General features: G+C 36.2%; 2 protein-coding genes across 2 annotated transcripts; one reads left to right on the plus strand and one right to left on the minus strand.

The window, feature by feature from the left end:
- The first annotated feature begins 2,469 nt into the window (after positions 1-2,469).
- Positions 2,470-5,183, plus strand: LOC133881562 (cysteine protease RD19A). Its single transcript, XM_062320517.1, has 4 exons — positions 2,470-2,964; positions 3,190-3,309; positions 4,358-4,604; positions 4,737-5,183. The coding sequence occupies exons 1-4, from the start codon at positions 2,515-2,517 to the stop codon at positions 5,012-5,014; spliced, it is 1,095 nt and encodes a 364-aa protein (XP_062176501.1). The 5' UTR covers positions 2,470-2,514; the 3' UTR covers positions 5,015-5,183.
- A 3,777-nt stretch (positions 5,184-8,960) lies between these two features.
- On the minus strand, positions 8,961-20,739 carry LOC133881627 (V-type proton ATPase subunit a3). The gene is made up of 18 exons (XM_062320593.1): positions 20,412-20,739; positions 19,687-19,731; positions 18,637-18,756; positions 18,451-18,558; positions 17,512-17,622; positions 17,244-17,417; positions 16,515-16,652; positions 15,088-15,195; positions 14,858-14,965; positions 14,592-14,740; positions 13,445-13,598; positions 12,375-12,535; positions 12,079-12,285; positions 11,586-11,769; positions 11,394-11,477; positions 11,090-11,283; positions 9,672-9,731; positions 8,961-9,372 (listed from the first exon to the last, which is right to left on the minus strand). The coding sequence occupies exons 1-18, from the start codon at positions 20,556-20,558 to the stop codon at positions 9,168-9,170; spliced, it is 2,457 nt and encodes an 818-aa protein (XP_062176577.1). The 5' UTR covers positions 20,559-20,739; the 3' UTR covers positions 8,961-9,167.

A 20,739-nucleotide genomic window follows, 5' to 3' on the forward strand; every position in this document is an offset into this window, starting at 1 on the left:
AAAATTAAGTTTTTGAGACCCAAATACTTCAAGGCCTATTAAAGTGGAAACAAACTCACCGAATCATCAAAAGCTGAACCATGTCGTTTTCTTGGTCTTCAAGCCAAGAAGCTTGTGGACCGGACTTCGGCCCATTTCCAACCCTTTATTTTTTTTTTTTGGATGTTAGGCCCTCTCTTGGGCCTCATATACTGTCGATGTTTAGTGTAATTAGTGCATTTTCAGTAAGATTAACCAAAATAGTTATTGGAAAAGTAAAAAATTATACTTAATCTACTCATTTTTTGGATTCTGGATTAGGTTAAGGTGCGGTAAAAAAATTATAGTATAGGTGTTGCTGTTATTTTCAGAAGATAAAATTTAACTTTATTTTTTATCTTTTTTATAAAACACTTAAAACTAGATCTTGACCATTGAAAAAACTACAGCACCTGTATTGTAGTTCTTTTTACAGCGCCTAAGCCTAATCCCATTTTTCTATATACTTTAACGGATTCTCTATTTTCTTTAAATATTATTTGTGCGGGAGAGTATGAAAGAAAGGAAGGAAGAGAGATAAAATAATAAAATAATTTTTTGTAGTGTGAATAATAAATAGACAGAAGAGTCTATAAAAAATGTTAAAAAAATTACTCCGTTGAACGCAAAAAACAATTATATTTGACTATTACATATCATTTACCTATTCTATTGGAGATGTTTATCTTCCTTAGAAAGTGCCATTCATCTCAAACAACACCTAGGATTGATCTCATTCTAAATCATGGTAAATGCCCACTTAATGGATTAAGATGAAGGGTCCATATTGAAGGAAACTTGAAAATAGATCAATTAAGAACCTATTTGATGACAATTAAAACTTGATACCTTAACCTTAACCAAATTCATTAATTAAAAACTTGAATTTTGTGTCATGTATACCACATGATCACATCCTACACGTAACTTGAGTCTTAACTAATAATAAGATTTAACGTATTGGTAGAAAATTGCACGGTTGTTTTTGAGCTCTTCACGAATTGGTTCTAAGCCTAGGTGTCTATGGATGGAAATAGGGTGTTAGCTGTTGTATCGAGTGTAATATAGATAGCTAAAATAAGAGGGCAGAAATACAGCAACTTAAGAGCATTTTCAACGGTTTTCTTATAGCCTATTATCATCCATACGTATAGGAAAAATATCAAAAAAATTATAAAAAAATCACTCACAACAAATACCCAATCTGTTCGTTAAGCATCGAGAATGTTACAGTTTTACTCAATATGTAGGAAACCAAAAGGGCTTCCTTATCTATTATTTTGATACAAAATATTTATATTTCCTCTCTCATCCCTCATCTTTTTGACTTTTATTAAGGATTGTGTTGAAATTTTGTGAAAAATGTGAGAGTATGTAGGAGCTTATATTTGTAAAAAAAAAATATATTTAATTGATATAGATCAAAAAGATAAAGCAAGCTCTTCGTGTAGTGTATTTGCATAGGAAAATAAAAAGTAATTTTATTTCATATATTTAAGGAAAATCAAAGAAAAGTTATTGAGAATGCTCTAAGTAGGCCCATGCGATCCAAATTTAGGGTTGATAATTTTTGACACAACTCGCAAGTACGACACGAACTCAACACAAAATTAGTGAGTTAGGGTTGAAGGATCGGATCCATTAAATTAAATATGTTGTGTTTGATTTAACATATATAGTCTTACATCCACGTCTCGATATAACGTGCGAATTCGATATAAACCGAACATGAAATTAGCAGATTATGATTAAAGGGTCTGACTTGTCTAATTTCATAAATCGAACTATAATCAATTTATATAATCTTATATACCAATACTTAAAAACAATACAAACCCGACACGCGATATTAAATTGCAACCCTATCCAAATCAGGTATTTACTGTCTCTGTTGAAACCTCCCTAACTGTTAGAAGTTAGAACAGAGGATCACTGCAAAGAAATATAAAAATCTGTCAAACAACTTGTTCCTAAATACAACCCAATTTAATAAATAAATAAAAACCCACCCAACTACCATTCCAGCAATTCCACCTCAGAGACCACCGCAAAATCGTCACAGGCCACGTGTCCTCTCCTAAGCCATTTTCCAGCATTGAGAAACCCAACAAAACCCATGACCTAATCAATTACAACCGAATAGATCAATAAAATACTTTAAAAAAAAAAAAAAAAGATAAATAAAAGTATTAGAAAAAGAAAAGGAAAAAGAAAACCAACTACCATTCAAACCCAATACTCCATCTCCGCAACGTGTTCTCTTCCCATTGGCTTCCATCTTTGCCTACTCGTTAAGCAAACCATGTTTATCGTCAAACGCCATCGTAGTTGTGTCCTCTACGACGCAATCAATAAATTAAAGAGATCACATCCGTCGATCAAGTTGGTCCCTGCTTTTAACGGTTCCGATGTATTGACTTGCTTTATAAAATAACACGGCCATTCTCCGAACTCCCCAATTGCTAACCCCCCCCCCCATTTTGTCTCTGAGAACCAATGGATCGTCGATTCTCTCTCTTCTCGCTCCTCTTCCTGTTCGTCGTCGTCTCGGCTGCGACGACGTCGCCGGAGTCGGATCCTTTGATTCGACAGGTCGTGGATGGCGTGGATGGCCGGTTGGGCGCGGAGCACCAACACTTCGAGCTGTTCAAGCGGAGGTACGGCAAGTCGTACGGCTCGCAGGAGGAGCACGAGCTCAGGTTCGCGGTGTTCAGGGCGAACCTGCGGCGAGCGCGTAGGCACCAGAAGATGGACCCGTCGGCGACCCACGGCGTGACCCAGTTCTCGGACCTGACCCCATCGGAGTTCCGGAGGACATTCCTGGGGCTCAGGAGCCGCCTCAGGCTGCCATCGGATGCCAACACGGCTCCGATCTTGCCGACCGAAAATCTTCCGGCCGATTTTGATTGGAGAGATCATGGAGCTGTTTCCGCCGTCAAAAATCAGGTACCCATTTCTTAAAAAAAGAAAAAAGGTTCAAATTTTTTTTTTTTGAACTACTTTTGGTGTGGAAATGTTTGGATTTGATTTGTTTTTTGTTTTTTAAATTTATATTGGAAGTTGGTTTTGGTGTTTAATTTGTGGGGTAATATGTGTATTGACGTTGATAGTGAATGAATTACTGGTTGTTTTGTTTGTGTATTTATGTGTTTCTGTTATTATTTTGAATAGGGTTCGTGCGGATCATGTTGGAGTTTCAGTACAACTGGGGCCTTGGAAGGTGCTAACTTCCTTGCCACCGGGAAGCTTGTTAGTCTTAGCGAGCAACAGCTTGTGGACTGTGATCATGAGGTTTGATTCTTTGCTCTCCCTGTTTCTCTCTGATCCTGCAATATGCTTAATGTAGAAGTTGATGTTGGTCATTTTTGTTCATTTCTCAAACCCACATAAATGTGCATTTGGGTGATTTAGGTGTGAATATCTTACTGCTATGTAATTGCAAGTGGTTTCGTAGATCTTGGTGTTACTCTCGCTTCTGAAATTGTGAGAAAAATTTGACATGGAATGTAGCTTATTTGCACTACTGAATCTACTTTTATCTCAACTGGACTTGTTGGATGACTGGTGCCGAAGTACAATGATGTATTCGGGAGTGATGAATTGGAAACTGTTTAATTTTTTATGTTCTGTTTCATGGTATTGATTTAGTAAATTGCAGACAAGTGGGTATTAATTTGGAAACTTTCATGTTACTATAGGTCTTATCTTGATCAATTTTAACCGGTAATGTCCACAAAGAGAAGGTTACTTCTATATTTGGTCATACTGCTTTTGATGTTGATATTTATGTAAAACTATTATGATGCTACCTTGGAAGGCATTGATAGTACACCAACATGCTTTTCTTTTTCTTTTTTTCTATTTTTGGGGGGTGGTTAATAATACGCGAGGCTTGCCTAATGCACCAAGATTTTATGTGAACTTCGGGTTCTTTTGATTTAGTAAATTGATATGTGAACTTGGGGTTCTCTTTTTTGGGCAAGTGAACTTTAGATTCCAACTATTATCTAATCCTGTCATAGATGATAGTGGTTGTTATGTGTCTTGCACGTATGTTTCTTCTACAACTTGTGTACAATTCTTCATTGTTGGAAATAAATACATGGTTAATTGAACAAGTTATACAAGAACTTAAGTTTGATGTATTACACTTATCATCCTAAGATTATTATTACAAATTGCATTAACATCCTACTCTCTCATCCACTTTGGTTTCTATCTTATGTTCAAACTTGTGCCGTGGATGTTATATGCCAACTCTTATGCACCCGTGGAGAAAAGGGTGGTTCCTCTGCTCTTTCCCTCTCATTTTCTGAATTAAGTTTGTATTTTTCTGCAGTGTGATCCTGAAGAGCCAGGATCATGTGACTCTGGGTGCAATGGTGGGTTGATGAATAGTGCCTTTGAATACACACTTAAAGCTGGTGGACTGATGAGAGAGGAAGACTATCCTTACACCGGTACTGATCGCTCGACCTGCAAATTTGATAAATCCAAGATTGCGGCATCAGTATCCAACTTCAGTGTCGTCTCCCTTGATGAAGATCAAATCGCTGCTAATCTTGTGAAAAATGGCCCTCTTGCCGGTGAGTGACTTGTGCTATTATAGTTCTTTTGGTGTTTAGATGCGCGTTATTTTTATTATGAGTACACATCCTACTGATATCATTTACGACAATTGACTCTAATGATTGAATTCTTGATTTGGATAAATGCAGTGGCTATCAATGCGGTCTTCATGCAGACATATGTCGGCGGAGTTTCATGCCCGTACATATGCTCAAGGCGGCTGGATCATGGAGTGTTATTGGTGGGATTTGGCTCAGCTGGCTATTCTCCTGTCCGAATGAAGGAGAAGCCATATTGGATCATCAAGAACTCATGGGGTGAAAACTGGGGAGAGAAGGGGTTCTACAAAATCTGCAGGGGCCGCAATATCTGTGGAGTGGACTCCATGGTCTCGACCGTTGCTGCTGTGCAGACCACCTCACAGTAGGGCATGAATGAATTCTAGCGATGTTCATCGCTCTAAATGTCTGTATATATAAGGGATGACATTCACGTTGCAACTTGTAGTCCTCAAATTCTCTCAAAAACATTCGACAGATATGTCACTGGGATTATTAAGACGACTCAAATGTTATAATTTTATGTTTTTAGTACAAGTTCTTCTGTCTTTGTTTCTTCTAAAGTTCTCATACATCCTCGCATTATGTTAGTACTAGCCTATAACCAGGGCAATGCGTTGGATTTTTTCATTATAATTTACTCGAAAAGCCTTTAAAAATTATAATCCATTATAAAACACTAAAAGCCAAATGCTGTCGATAATTAAGCACTTAAATACATTAAAAAAAAAATAGAAAAAAAAAACACAATGAAAAACAAGAAAAATTAAAAAAATCATCATTTCTCCTACCAAAAAATAAAAAATATGTTGATACCTTATTCAAGACAACTTTTTAACTACATCTACTATAAAAACCTAATTTTAAGTTTTTAACAATCTTAATACGTACCTAAAATGAGTAACACAGTGAAAAGTGTTGTACTTGTAAATATGCGTGCTATCTTGGTACAATATTTCTAGGAAAATGCATGAACTATTTCAATTTTTATTCCAATTACTGTACATACTCACGTGACAATATTATAATAGTTAAAAAAATTAAGCAACAAAATTTGATAGGTAAAATTATTTATTTAGTAATTAATGTGGCAAGTGTTACATGGATTATCACGTCAACTTGTAAAAAAATAATAGTAAAAGTTGTTGAGTAATGCTACGTATAACTCTTGTATCTCCCTTTTGTTTTCTCAAAATTGATGTGGTTCTTAAAATTACCATTGGATTAAAATCTATAGTGATTTATCATAAATTTAATAATGATTTTAAGAGCCACATTAATTTTGGATGGGACAAAAAGAAGACATAAGGGTGATATGTAACATTAGTAACCTTAACAAAAAAGAAATTCATATTGCCTTTGTAAATTATACTCAAAAGGAACTTGCACCATGATTCATGGTCTTCAAGCAGAGGAGACATTAGATTCAATATTCACGCAGACCCTTGAGCGACCATCTCATACTCGGATTGTCATTAACTTGTTGAATTGGTACTAGGACTAGTTTTTTTTTTTAATGCCACCTTTTACAACTGTGATCACGTAACAATTGCCACCATCTAATATAAAGTATTTTTTAGTTTGAGTAATGCTACCCAGATGTATGTTTTATGTACGAGGCCTTAATGTGCTAACATTGATTAGCCAATAATTTTTTTTTTACCAAAAAATACCAGATTCGGTGGCCGGCACCACCCCAACCACCACGCGGGGGTGGCGCCGACCACCAAATCTGGCCCATCGGGAGTGGTCGCAACCACCCCACTAGCTCCGATCGTAGTATGACCACACTCGGAGGTTCGGTGTTTGGAGCTAACATTTGTGTTTTAGTTTATATGTTTAATCTCTATCTTGAGCGTCCATTTTCCACGAGTGCTTGTGATTTTATATATGATAATAGTATGAAAGAATTAGCTAATAAACAGCTACGACAATTTCATTTATTTACTCTCCGAACGGGAAGAGTCCTTCCTCTAAATGAAGCAATAAGGAACAAAAATCCTGCTGTAGTCTTCCTTGACACCTCATACCTCCCCTTGTGGTTTTAATTGGGCTTGGCTATTCAAGAGCTGCTATACAAGTGGTAGATTGGCTCTTCTTTAAATGTATCTTGAGTCATGTTATAAGAAAGACATAACGTGGATTTTAAAATTATTGAGTGATAAAAATTTAATAGTGATCTATCACATTTATGAGCAGTGATTGGCAGGGGACGGTAACCCGTTTACCGTTCCTTGTCCGCCCCTTTTCATTAAAAGATGATTTTTTTATTAAAAAACAACTTCTGAAGTAACATTAGAAGTTACTTTTTGATAAAAAATTAAAAAAAAAAATTAAAAAAAAAATTAACTTTTTAAGTTAAAATGCCGGTTGAGAGACGGTAAAACATCTCTCAAAAATCATTTCCCCACATTTATTGGTGATTTTAAAAACTACACTAATTTCGGAAAGACTCAAAGAAAATATGGATATTTCTTATAAGTTATAACATTACTCTACATCTGTCTGAAAGTCCTATGCAACCCACCAAAATAATAATATTAAAAAAAAAAAAAAATCACTCCATCGCTTGCTCTTGCTGCCATGAGTCCAAGCAAAAAGTTCTGCTGACGGGACCATATGATTTAACAGAGAACTTGCAAAACTGTCCAACCTTTATGCGTGCAAGTAATTGTGATTTCACAGAAAACCACATTAATGCAGCACGGTTAGTCAACACCTTGAATGTCATTTGTTAATCAAAATGAAAGAAACAAATGACCACCTTTTTTAACATAATGATGCCATATCTAAATTGTGCAATCATAATGATAATCCCTTTCTCTTAAATTGCACGTGAACTAACCAGTTTCATTATCAGTGAACCCTCTTAAAGAAAGATCGGATGAGGATCATTTGTTTTTAGGTTGCGGAGCTCACTTACCCTGAACAACCTAAAAGCATTCTTAGCAGCTTCCCTAAAAGGAGTTTGTTTCCTAAATTTTAGAAATATTTTTAAGAAAGTCACAAAAAGCCACTCACAGCAGCTTCCCTAAAATTTTCTATTCCCTGATAAATGAAATGCATTGGACCCAACACATTATTATAATCATTAAAAAAAAACTAAATCTCTCTCCTCTCACATCTTTTCACGCTCATTTCTTCTTCTTCGTCGACGTTCCTTTCTTTTTCTTCGTCCATTCTTCTTCTTCGTCCATGGCCATCCTGCCTCTTTTTCATCGTTTTTTCTACTTTTTCTTCTTCGCTGAAGATGGATTCGGATGAGTTCTTGCTGGAGGGTTGTGATGAGAGATGACAGATTCAGAGTGGGTTCTTCTTCCTCTGCCTCCAGCAGAGAGAGAACTCGAACTAGACCCCCAAAAAAAATGTTTTGAATGAAGTTTACTAGTGAAGCTCCTCAATCTACCTACAAAACCTTGAAACCTTAAAAACCCATATCCATTTTCCTCAACTCCTGAAATTCTCGTAATTCAGCCTATACCCAAATGAGAAATCATTTCCAAAACCAAGCTCTCAACCAATTTGAGAGCAGAAGGAACTGAAACTTCGACCCCAACAGCTGGAAAACAAATACCCATTTGGAGTTTTGGTTGAATATATGAAATTGCAATGGTGTATTGGAGACGCAGGCAGGTTTGAAGAGATATAAGAAGAGGATTGAGGGGAAAGAGGTGGCTGAGAGTGTTGATTTCCTCTGATTGATTTCTCTGATTGCTCTAGTTGATTTCCTCTGAGCTTGAACCAGCACTTGAGATCGATTGATTACTCTGGTTGACAAAAGCTCTTTTTTCTTTTTGACTCACACCAGCAGTTTAGATCGAAAAATCATAAGTCACGATCTAACATCCCCAAACCCCGAAACCCAAATCTCTGCAACACTCACCATGGTCACCATGACGGAGAAGATGAGAGAGCGAGAAGACGAAGACAACTAGAGAGAGAAGAAAATAAATGAATAAAAAAACAAAAGAAAAAAAATTAAAAATAATATTTTAATGTTATAGGAAAAAGTATTGGGAAGCTGCTGTGGGATATTTTTTAAAGGGAAGCAAAAAGTGATTTTGTTCCTTATATTTAAAAAAAAAAAATGGTTGGAAAGTTGATGGGAATGCTCTAATATGCTGGATACACCTGTCTCCGATAAGTGAGCCCCACAAACTCCCAAGACTGTATCCAGGTGTATCCAGCATATGCTGGCTGAATTTCCATGGGAATCCCAATCCGGAAAGATCTTATGGCAGCAATTAGCATTAACTTATCTTTCAAATTCAAGCACACAATTGCACGTAAATCACTCTGAACAGCAACACACCATATAGAAGTCTAGTACTTCTTGGATAAATTATAAATAATATAAATAGAAAGCTGCTCAATTATTCTTATTATTACACTTGCCCGCAACTGCTACTACATAGGCACAATCCACCACTTCATTTCCAAATCAAAGAATGAACAAAGATCCATACCTATGCACACACAACTCCATTCCTTTTAGCAGTGCCTGCGAATTGATTCAGTGCCTCATTCATCTTCACCATCAAGTAATGCAAATGAGAATGGATAGAACTTGTAACCGTCTCCCTCATAAAACTTGTTTTGGAACTCCACCCAGTGAAGACGCAAAGCGTGTAGGAAAGCGCTGAGGGTTTCCATCACTAGCAACACCCCAACAGTAGCGCAAACAAAGATGATGATGCCGACTATAAGGATAATTATATTGTTGTACCTGTTACACATACAAAGCATATAATTCCCATTCATTTACGCTATTATTTACACAGTCTGACTGCTAAGTCAGGCCTGATTCCTTTGCAGTCCGACTTGTTGAATGCAGAGAATAATCCACCGAGTGATCAGACAAAGGAAATGAAATGAAGTGAACCATAATAGAGTATACGTGTGATCAACAAAGCTCAGTGGTCTATTCCCTACATTCCAAGAGTTGGAATAAAGAAAATATGAACTCTCAAGACCTATATTTGACTACTTAAGAGCAAGCAATCCTTAAGAAATGAATTGACATACCCCAAAGCCAGTAGGAGAAGTTTATCATAGAATACACTTGACAACTCCGAGTGCGCAAGACTGTACAAATTGATGAAACAAGACAAAAATGCATAATTAGTCTCTGCTTACAAATACGAAACATGCATCTGTCAATCACATCTGTGTGTGTGTGTGTGAAATGCATAGCATGGAAAAAGGTTCAATTGGCTCTCGGAAATCAAATTGAAATACGCATGTGCAAACAGGGCTTAATAATTAAATTTCACTCAATTATCACTTCTGTTTTAATCGAAAATTTTGTTGGAAAGCTTGTTCCAATATAAACTTCGGTTCTTTTATGTAGATATATGGAGGAAGCTACTAAGAGGGAGGCCTTTTTTTCTTTTTTTCTTTTTCCTTAATGATAATTTGAGAAGGATAGAGGGAGGACCCTCTTGGTAGCTGGAGTAATGCTAGAAGTTTCTCTTGTATCACTCCAAAAATGAGGTGACTTTTAAAATCACCATTGAACTTATAATTGATCATTATTAAATTTTTGATCAAATAGTGATTTTAAAAACCACATCATTTTATAGGCACACAAAAGTGACACATCAGAAGCTTCTAGAATTACTATGGTAGCTATGATGAGTGAGGAGATATGGCACACACCAAGACATGCAGTGCTTTGCTCCCCACAATATGATACAAAACTTAGTTAGGGTCCCTCATACAAAATTTCTGGGTAAAATTTATAATTGGTCACATGCACATTTTAAAGTTTGATTTTCTATTTACTCAAACCGAATTTGAACAAGATTCTCCATAAAATTTGACCTGTGCATATAAGCTCTTCTTAATCTATTAATTAAAAGGGTTTGGAGGTGGCTAACGTGAATGAGTAGCTATGCATAAATAGGTCTGTGTCACCTCCTTAGGTTGGCTTCCCCTCTGTATCGAAAGACCATCTGAATCCCTTTTATTCTCTATGGGCAACACACAAGGAAGAACACAGTGGTAAGGAAGCAGGCTAGCTAGATCCAATTAAATGATCAAAGAGCCATTTTCATGAAGAACTGGCCTGACGAAGGCTAGGCCAGTTTAAGTATTTGTAGAGGCTCCGTATATGTCATCCTATATAAGGAAGAAGCTCATCCTTGACTTAAATGGATGAAAGAAGTTTCATGGCTTTTGTGGGTCAAGAAGAACCTTTCAAAAGGATCGCATGTTTTTGAACTAAAATTTGCCAAGTGGATCACCATGGTGTAGAAGATACGATGGTATAGTTGCATGTTGTAAACAGAAGCCTTAAATTGGTCAAAAGGGGAGAAAGCTCATGACAAGGATGATGTGGTCGCTAGCGTCATAGCTTGACTATATACGCACTAACCCACAGACAGTATGCATTTCTGTGGGAGTTGAGATTGATGCAGAAATTCAAGTTTGCAGCAGCATACCTTAGGGCCCATAGACGAAGGTAAGAAGCCGTATTCGAGACTGATCCGAGCACAAATTCTATAGTATGTATGAGTTGGTGTACAAAAACTTCACTAAAATCGAACTCCTCATGACCATGGGATTCATGATTTGACTCCAGTTGGAAGGTGTTCTCTGTGCTCTCAAGCGGTGTGTAGGAGTGGCCTTGGTGCCGCTGAAGTCACACAACTATCAGAACCAGAGGAAATATAAAGAAAAATAATGCTACAATAAAAATTGGGTAAGATAATTGTTAAAAGGACTGTGGGGAATCTACGAGCATACATCTTGGTGTTGCTTCTTCAAAAGAAAAGGCTTTGGAAGTAGCATCCAGGGTACAGCAACAAAGGCCAGTAATAATAGCACAAGCTGGTAATGGAACACATTAGAAAATTGTAAGGAATGACCACATATTATTTTCAAATTACATTATAAACTTAAAATTATTCAAAAATAAAAACTAGAAAGAGAAACAACCTGCAGTGTCTTCTGGCCAGCAAAAAGCTGGTTTTCACCAAGTTCATCAGTAGGACTGAGGAACATGTATATCATTACATGGTATAGATCGGCTTTTGAACCAGTGCACCACTTCACAAGGATGAGAATGGACAGGTAGCCAAACAAACTGTTTAAAAAAATAATCTGGGGAGCAAATTGGAACCTGGAATGATGCAGCTAAATGTAAGTTAAAGTTGACAGCAAGTTGCAGATGGGCAATAAAATTAATTCACTAATGAGATATGTGAAAGTAATATGCGATCTAGACAAATGGCCCCAGGGATAGCTCAATTAGCTGAGGACCACATCTAATGAAGTGCAGGTCACTAGTTCGAATCTCCCATTCCCTTTCCCCTTGGGGCAATTACTTATTAAAAAAAAAAGTGATCTACACACATTAAACCACATAAATTAATGACTATGACTTGAAAAGCATGAAAAGTATGCAAAAATCCAGATAGCACAATGTTACCAGATATTCACGCTATTCCTAAAGAATTTGGCATTGCAATAGCTTAATAAGATCCCAAGGTTCATTTGGGCCACCCCAATAAGGATCGACATTTTCATCTTCAAAGAGTTAAGGAATGGCAGCTCACTACGGGTGCCATGCCATGCTGGATCTACGCCAAATGGATAAGTGGGAAGCACCTTAATCAAGCCCACTGTAGTAGCATCTCTGCCAAAAAAATATACATATAAAAAAAATGAGATGCTTAAAGAGCTTACAATATATAGTAAAGGGACCCCAAAAGTTTAGCCATTTACCTGCAAGAAAGATCACGGCATGCATATGCAGAGGGAGCAAACAGCTCAAATGGGACCGAGAAGAATTCATTATAGATCACACCTGTGTAGATTGAGAAGAGTGCCATCATCAAAATACAATAACGACCACCAAACATCATTTCCATAATGTCTCCAAGCTTCTGTAAAATAGCAGAATAGTGATTTAATTAGATTTACCACAAAGAAATTCAAACTTATCAAAAACAAAACTGCAGACCGGATTTTAAATACAAAAGCTTGTACATAAAACAAATATTCAAATGAAAAAGATGTGAAGATAATGCTTTTTTAACAAAGAAAAATAAATCCCTCACCATGTATGGACATCTTCATACATCGTTCACTTGTATATACTTGACTTTGCACGGTTTCATTAACAAGACATTTCAATTAACACACAACCTTATATTCATTCAGCAGGTTCAGAATCCCTATCAATCACTAAAAATCTGCAGCTTGCATGTAGAAGGATATAATAGGTCTACTAGCTGTAAAAGAACCTAATACAAGTTTTTTTGATAAGAAACAAAAAGCTAGCAAGCACAATATGAGAAGGATTTCTTCTCAAGAAAACTCGAATTTCTACATACATGGATATAAAGAGGTTATGGGAGAGGATGTGGTTGTTGATTACAGCAATATCAGCAAAATCCACCACGTAATTAAGACATAAATAATCGGCAATATTGCCAAAATTCATCAAATTTGATGATCCCCATGAATTCCCAGTGTAACTGTAACTAACAGATCCAGGGCAAAAAATGATATACAGTGAATGTCACATTGATTGTCGAAAAGGTTTGCACATGTTTCTAGGTGTAAGCACATTATCCAAGTAATAACAGAAGGATGGACATAATACAAATATGCAGAAATTAGTACAGTTAGGAGAGAATATACATTTATTAATTGATATAAAAAAGGATACAGAGTAATGCAATAACGAAGGGAGAGAGATATAAAATAATGGAATGGTACATTCACATAATACAAGTATATATCTTATGTTTAAATATTGAAGTCGATCACAACAAAGTTCTAAAGATTACCTGACTAGAATATTTCCTCTCCCTGGCTATTAGAAATAATGTTGCAAGTAATAAGCATATTCCATGCCCCCAATCACCAAACATGACAGCAAAAAGAAATGGGAATGTAATGATAGTGTATACGGTAGGATTCGCTTCTTGATATTTAGCCACCCTGCATTTACACGGAATAACAGATTTTAGCATTATACATAAATATCTGACGAAAGGATTTTCATTGGCCATATGAAAAATCAAAGGGACCAAAGTGAAATACAAGCACAATTCCTATGTTAAGTTTTCCATTCATTCATAAATGGGATTCATTAATTCTACAAAAATGACCTTCATAAATGGCTACTAGGTCATCAAAAGAGGAATATAACACAGATTTCTCTATCCCTATTACTCAGTTCACCTACATTATGGCTATCTTCTGATTTGGTGGACAAAAAATGAGATCAATACCAGTAAGTTACATGAAGTGGGTAAGATTTCCCAACATATGACCAAATGACTATATCGCTTTTCCTAGGGGAATAGCAAAACGAGTAAGTGTTGAGGAAGTCATTACTAGTTTCAAATACACTCTTCCCCTTGTAGTTTGACTGTAATTTCAATTTGAATTGTGGATTATGTACTTTTCTCAGTATGGTGCAGCAATTGGTTTGAATTAGTCTAGTGGATGGAGTTTCAAGATGGTGCAGCAACAGGTTTGTGTTAGTTTTAAGTGTATGGAATTTGAACACATGATCACTATATGAACTTTTTTTGATAAGTAAACACATGATCACTATATGAACTTTTTTTGATAAGTAAACACATGATCACTATATGAACTTTTTTTGATAAGTAAACACATGATCACTATATGAACTTTGCTAAAGGTTATTGTCCAAATTTACAAATTCATGCTCTCAAAAGTACCAATTTGAGACTCAAGTTTCAATTGAAATAAAGGGAATACATATATACAATAGTGGAAGTTCTAAACAGACGTAGCCAACCCTTAATAGTTTAGACATGGGTTACTTCATAGTACTATGCTCCTAGAGGCATTAATGTGAGCAGGCACTTAGCACACACTCCATATGTCTTTCAATCATCAACAACAATGTTCAACTATTAATATAGCATAAAGTGAACACAACGTTATAGAGAAACCCACCCATATGCATCAACTATTTCTTGGAAAGGAGAAGTGAATTTGTTTGTGCGGAAATAGGTAGGCGGTAACTCCTTTGTTTGCAAAACCTGGAAAATTGCTCCAACTTGGGAGTTAGAGTCAAATGCTGCCCTCTGCAATGCATCCTGGATCTACAAAAGCCAAGTCCAGAATTGTTTTTTGAGTAAGTGGATAAAAGATTCACCTGTATATCATAGCCGGAATTTTTTATTCATGGTGCTCCAAAAATATACAAAGGAGAAGAATACCTGTTTTGTAGCAAAAACAGGACTCCAACCCTCAGCAACAAGACACTTTTTTGTCACATCAAGGCTAAGCATGTTCAGGGTGTGATATACGGATTTCTCCTTTCTCACCTTCATAAGTTAAAGAGCATTGTTAAATAACCAAAAAATAATTCAACAATAGCAAAGAGCATATTATTTCATTATCAACATAATCAATTAATAACACTTAATATAATAAGATTAAAACAGACCAAAAGGTCCCACTGCTCAAAGTGATCTCCAATAGTCTGTAACAAACTGCCCCGTTGCAGCAGTCCAATGTCTATAGTAGTCTTGAGCTCTGAGAGTCTTCCTGAAACCTGAACTTAAAATGGTTAGAAATATGAGATTGTATCAAGGAAGAATGTCAGGGCAAGTTTGAAAGACCCTAAAAGCTATATGGATAGACGCAAAGGTTTAATTCCATTACTCAAAAAAGCATGTCAAAAGTCAGGACTGGCTCAGAGATGGGCAACAAGAAACAAGAAACCTGTTATTCTAGCTAAAATATGTTAATACGATGACCAAAAATAGTTTCGTGATTTATAAGCAAGCTTACTCGTACATAACTCGGAGGGAAACATGTCTTTTTCTTAGAACCTCATTTTCAGGATATAAATCCCACCTCATCATCCCCAAGTAACAACCAAATCCAATCACCAGTGCCAGTGTAACTGCTATAATATGATTAACTATCTACTGTAATGATTACTGCCAATTCAATTTTCTAAACCAAGTCACACTAATAAATTCTAAATCACTATTTTCTGTATACCAATTTTATCTTTTCTAATTTAAAAACTGAAATTAACTTTCTTATTCCAGCACTTGTGGCTAAAGTAGAAAGGCTTTCACAGTGAAAATGACCACAGACCAACACAGCAAAACAGGTAGAAATTAATCTAAACAGATTATCTGGTCAACCTCCAGGGCTTAATCATCTTAGATTATGGCAGGGAAGAAACCATATCCTATTTCACTATCTAGTATTTTTGAAATCAGACTAAGAGAATAATTTCATTTATGCCAAGTACTTCTAGGTAAAATCTAAGAGCTTGTATCTATCTGCAACTCAGAAGGTCCTGAAACAACCACAATTTCAAGCTTGGTACTTCAATCCATACTCATATAAGTCAAAACACCCATATAAGTCTAACAAAATTTCCAAATACACTCAAACTGTAACATGTCAGCAAAGAAGTTCGTTAATTAGATTCGTTTAGATGATCAGTGCAGCTGGAGTTCAGAGTTCATCAGGCAGTGTCTGATTGACAAAAAAATTACATCGAAGACTGAAATTATTATTCATCAGAAATGAAGTACTACTATATTTCAGCCATTGATATCAATCTCAAATCCCAACTTGATTTACATTCCATGCAAAAAAAGAAAAAAAATCATATCAAAGATAATCAATAGAAAACATGAAGTAATTGACTGGAGAAGCAAAAACAAAAAAGGGACTTGGACATCCATGGCAGTCCCCCTCCCCCCCCCCACCCCCCCCCCCAAAAAAAAAATCCATATGTACTCTGCCCAAGGTTGGGAAAAAATGACAAAACGATAGAAAATATGTATAAGAGGGGATGGCTATCTCCCACACTATGACGTCAAATAATCCAAGCAAAAATACACATACCTCAGTGATCATTTGAGCTTGTTTGCCCAAGTCCTCATTAAAAGGATAACGATTTGCACCAAAAGCCTCACATATTTTAAGAATTTTGTTCTTTGCTCTTTCTCCAGAGTAGAAAACCACAAACACATTCTTCTCCACCTGTACATAGACATTTCCAAGTTAGAAACAGAAATCCAAGAGTATCACTAAAAACTAAAGCGATGGGCAAACAAAATTTGAGTTAATAGTTTGCAAATCATTGATTGTCATGCAATAAATATTGATTTTAGGTACAATGCCCATATATTATATGATAAGTCATGCAGAAGCAGAAACAGATGCCCTCAAATTTTTTTGATAAGTAAATTTAGTTTTATTGAAAGTGTAAGGCGCCCCTACGTACACCGGAAGTATACAACAGGAAACACCTAACTAGAAAAGGAAAAAGAAACAAGAAAATCAGCAAAGCTAATGGATAAAGGGTACAAAAAAGCTATCGACCAGAGATACAGCATATGGAGAATGAGTCATCTACACCTTAACCACTAAGATTAGTCATCTCCAACAATTACACAAGAATGCAGCAAGTACTAAGAAATATATGAGAACACCTTAGATAACAATTTTTGGATGCATCCAAGATAACAAACTTCAAGAGATTTTGTCACCCTAAATGCCAATTTAATAATATTTCCTTGCCTCCCATCTTTACTGGAATCAGAAAATTGAGAAAGAAATTCTGTTACTCACCTTCTCACCAGAAACAGGATCAGTCACAGGATCCTCAACTGCGACCTGCCTTAGAAAGACATTACCCCTAGTAGCACGAAAAATAATCCTCTCAAATGCCATAAACTTTTCCCTTGGAACAAGCCCTGTGAGGAACCCCAACTTAATTTGTTTTGATGAATCAGTTGACTTTTCCTTCATGATAGGCAAACAAAAAATTAATTTCACCGAGTAAAATAATAGGTTGAGGCTAGGGCTAAGAAGATAAATCAGTGATTCAATCTTGTACTTGGTCCAATAATAAAGGTGTATCCAAGGATTCTTCATCAATGTGACGTGATTCATACTCTCTCTGTAGTTCTGTGGCACTGCTGTGAGCTGCATGAAAAAACTCACCAGCCTGAAAGAAAATAACATTTCATTTAATTCATTGTCATGTGTTACACCTTTACATCACAATGATAAACATACTATTATAGAAGCACAATATAATGAGAAAAAAGAGAATATTGAATCGTGCTTGATTGGCATTTAAATGAAAATTACTTATTGACAAATAACATTCTTAAACACAGTGTTTAATGTTGAGGACATCTAAAAACTTAATACTCAGAGCTTCAAGCACCTCAATCAGGGTACGCATGGCAACTGGATGGTCACTAGACCAACATGATTACAAAAACTTATAGTATAAGGTATAGTTATATACACCTTAGTTTATACTTTTTCTTAATTGCAGTCCATGAAGTGGTGGGAACTGTACACAATGGATGTCTCGTGTCATGGGTCACTAGGTGATAATTACAGGAGTGAAGTATGCTGCTTGAATAGCTTTCTTCTTCTTTCTTTCTTTCTTTTTTTTTTTTTCATTTTTGTGGCAAGGTTTGTATAACTCACAAACCAGCCATTTGGCCCAAAGGTCATTGACCTATGTTGCTTGAATAAGTTGCTCAACAATTTATCAGACAAGCAACTTCTGTAGATCAGAGAGTGCATTAAGCCATTTCAGTTATTGATTCAGAAACCATTTAACACATTGTATCTTTCTTTTCTCATCGCCTTGGTGAGGAACTCTCATCATCATACTATGTTTCATCCTCATTACTAATTTATCTTTTTACTACAGATCAATAATACCTTATCGGAACATAATGCTCCATAAGATACAGTATAAGGAAATAAAGTTGCCATCTTAACATACAGATTAATGCAGCAAAAGAAACCGTACCATGTGCAGAACAAGCTTATATTCTACTAGCTCATTATAAGTGCGTTGCAACTTCTCACCATTTGCATTTATTTCAATCAGCTCTGCCTCAAGTTCACCAAGTTTTACCTAGCACACATACGCAAAAAGGGGGTTAAACACAATAGTAAAAGCATTTTCAGCTAGATATTGAAAATATTAGTATACCTCCAAATCATCCACATTGATATGAACTTGTGTTGCAGACTTTTTTGGAGAAAAACCTGCCTTGAGCATTTGATCCTTGAAAAAACGTAATTTGCGTGCCATCTCCCCACATTTTTTTATCTTCACATGCAAAATGATTTAGTAAAATATAGTGACCACAAATCACATTTGAAAAGAAAAGGTCAACATCCTTAAAAATTAAAAATAAAAACCATAAAATCTAAAAATCATACAAATTCTGTATCTAGCTACAGGATGTAAGTGCATCTTACAAGATTCATGAATTTGGCAAAAGAGGATACTAGTAGATGTATTTTATTAGACTTCCATTATCATCTACCAAGCCACAGATTGCTACAAACTAAAGAACTAATGATTATGATTAATCCCAATAGCAAAGATGAAGCTGAAGCTTTTTAATCTCTGTTAGTCAGTTAAAGGAATCACTGAAAAAAAAAAACCGATATGTATGAGTTTCACTAGAAAGCAGACCATAAGAGTCGAATCAAGTATTTATTTCATTGTATGTCGTATCTTCCTACCCACCAAAATAACCAGAACTGTGGCAAGCCAGCAAGCCTAGCAAACATATTACCTAAGTTACCACAAATACTGAATGAAATGAACATGACATGAAGAGCTGACCCCAGTTGATCCCAGTCTCCCTGAAACTGATTTGACCAAATTAAAAACTGTAATAGCAGGGTAGGGAGTATGGAAAAGGATGGTAATGATAACTTCTTAGATATAGCACACAGTAGCAGAAAGAGCTATATGCTTGTCCAAGGCTGCAGTTGCAGGTTGTGTATGTTTCAGTTTTTATTTTTTTCATTGTTGTTTAAACAACAGTTCTGGGGAAATTACAGTGACATACTCCAGCACAACGTATATAAATAAGAACCCACTGCAAAGCTTTAGACTAATTCAATTTTTTTCCATGCCTTGCAACTTAAATCCCAGCATGGAGTGATATGTACAGAAGAAAACAATATGAGAATGATACTCATGGTGGAAGTAGATAATGTGGTAGCTTATGTAGAATATATATACCTGAGCAGCATAAGTCCGCTGAAAGGGGCTCTTCTCCGCGTTGAGCTGAAAGAATTGACACATCAGAAGCATTAAGTGTGGGGAACATAATAAACCGGAAAATTCTCAAAGCAACTTGCCAATAAGTCGTGATCATATATATGTATGTATGTTTTGACACGAATAAACAAAGTAATTCTTCCATCTTTCTTTAACTTTTATATCCTTTGCTAGGACTTCTAAACTCATCCATGATAAGCTCAACAATATCGATTCTCTGTTTCACCTAATTGATAGCTCAGCGTCGTATTCCTCAAGACTCAAAACCCTATAATTGGAAAATGTATAATCCAGTGACACCAATAACCATTCCATTTTTGGCGCTGCAAAATGTATTATAACACCTGGTAACAGCATCATTATCATTTTCAAGCACGAACCGTTACTTAGATCCACACAAAATTGAATATAAACGGTGAATTTCATTCTAAATTACGCTAGTTAACTCATCAAATTCTTACACTATTCCGCAACCAAGCCTCACTCCTAGTCCTTGATCAAATCAACAACCATTCATGCTCAAAACAATTCAAAATCGCATAAAAATTAGCAAAACCCTAACATCAAAATGCCACTGCTGATCGGAACTCAATTATAGATATACTCATATGCAGAACCAAGATAGGGTTTGTCCGAGCCGAAAATCAGCACGCAAAATGAAAAAGCGAGAGAGAGTGTGTACGGACGTCTTTGAATTGGATGAGGCCGAGGTCGCCGAGGTAAGAGACGGTGTGGTGAGCGGACTCCATCGGGATGATGAGCTGCACCAGCTGCATCGCCTCCGACCTGAACAGGTACATCGGCGGGATCCACCCTCCGCGAACCTCTCCCATTTCTCTCTCTCTCTCTCTCGCAGAGACACACGCAGTGACAGAGAACGATCTAAGTGTGAGGAGAACTGGAGGTGGAGTTGTTTGATGCTTAGCGCCACAGGCTTCCACGCCCCTCTACCTTAATATCTTTTTTGGGAGGGTGTTGTCTAGAATTACGTATTCGATTATTGGTACCAATGGC

Source organism: Alnus glutinosa, chromosome 11 (assembly GCF_958979055.1).
Source record: "Alnus glutinosa chromosome 11, dhAlnGlut1.1, whole genome shotgun sequence".
NCBI lineage: Eukaryota > Viridiplantae > Streptophyta > Magnoliopsida > Fagales > Betulaceae > Alnus > Alnus glutinosa.

What these genes read in the sequence shown, in the direction of transcription:
- LOC133881562 (XM_062320517.1), top strand. Translation starts at nt 2,515, where the DNA reads ATGGATCGTCGATTCTCTCTCTTCTCGCTCCTCTTCCTGTTCGTCGTC. An exon ending in TTGTGGACTGTGATCATGAG is followed by an intron (nt 3,310 to 4,357) that starts GTTTGATTCTTT and finishes ATTTTTCTGCAG; the next exon opens with TGTGATCCTGAAGAGCCAGG. An exon ending in GAAAAATGGCCCTCTTGCCG is followed by an intron (nt 4,605 to 4,736) that starts GTGAGTGACTTG and finishes GGATAAATGCAG; the next exon opens with TGGCTATCAATGCGGTCTTC.
- LOC133881627 (XM_062320593.1), bottom strand. Translation starts at nt 20,558, where the DNA reads ATGGGAGAGGTTCGCGGAGGGTGGATCCCGCCGATGTACCTGTTCAGG. An exon ending in CACCTTTATTATTGGACCAA is followed by an intron (nt 17,418 to 17,511) that starts GTACAAGATTGA and finishes CCTATCATGAAG; the next exon opens with GAAAAGTCAACTGATTCATC. An exon ending in TGAAGAAGCAACACCAAGAT is followed by an intron (nt 11,284 to 11,393) that starts GTATGCTCGTAG and finishes GTGTGACTTCAG; the next exon opens with CGGCACCAAGGCCACTCCTA.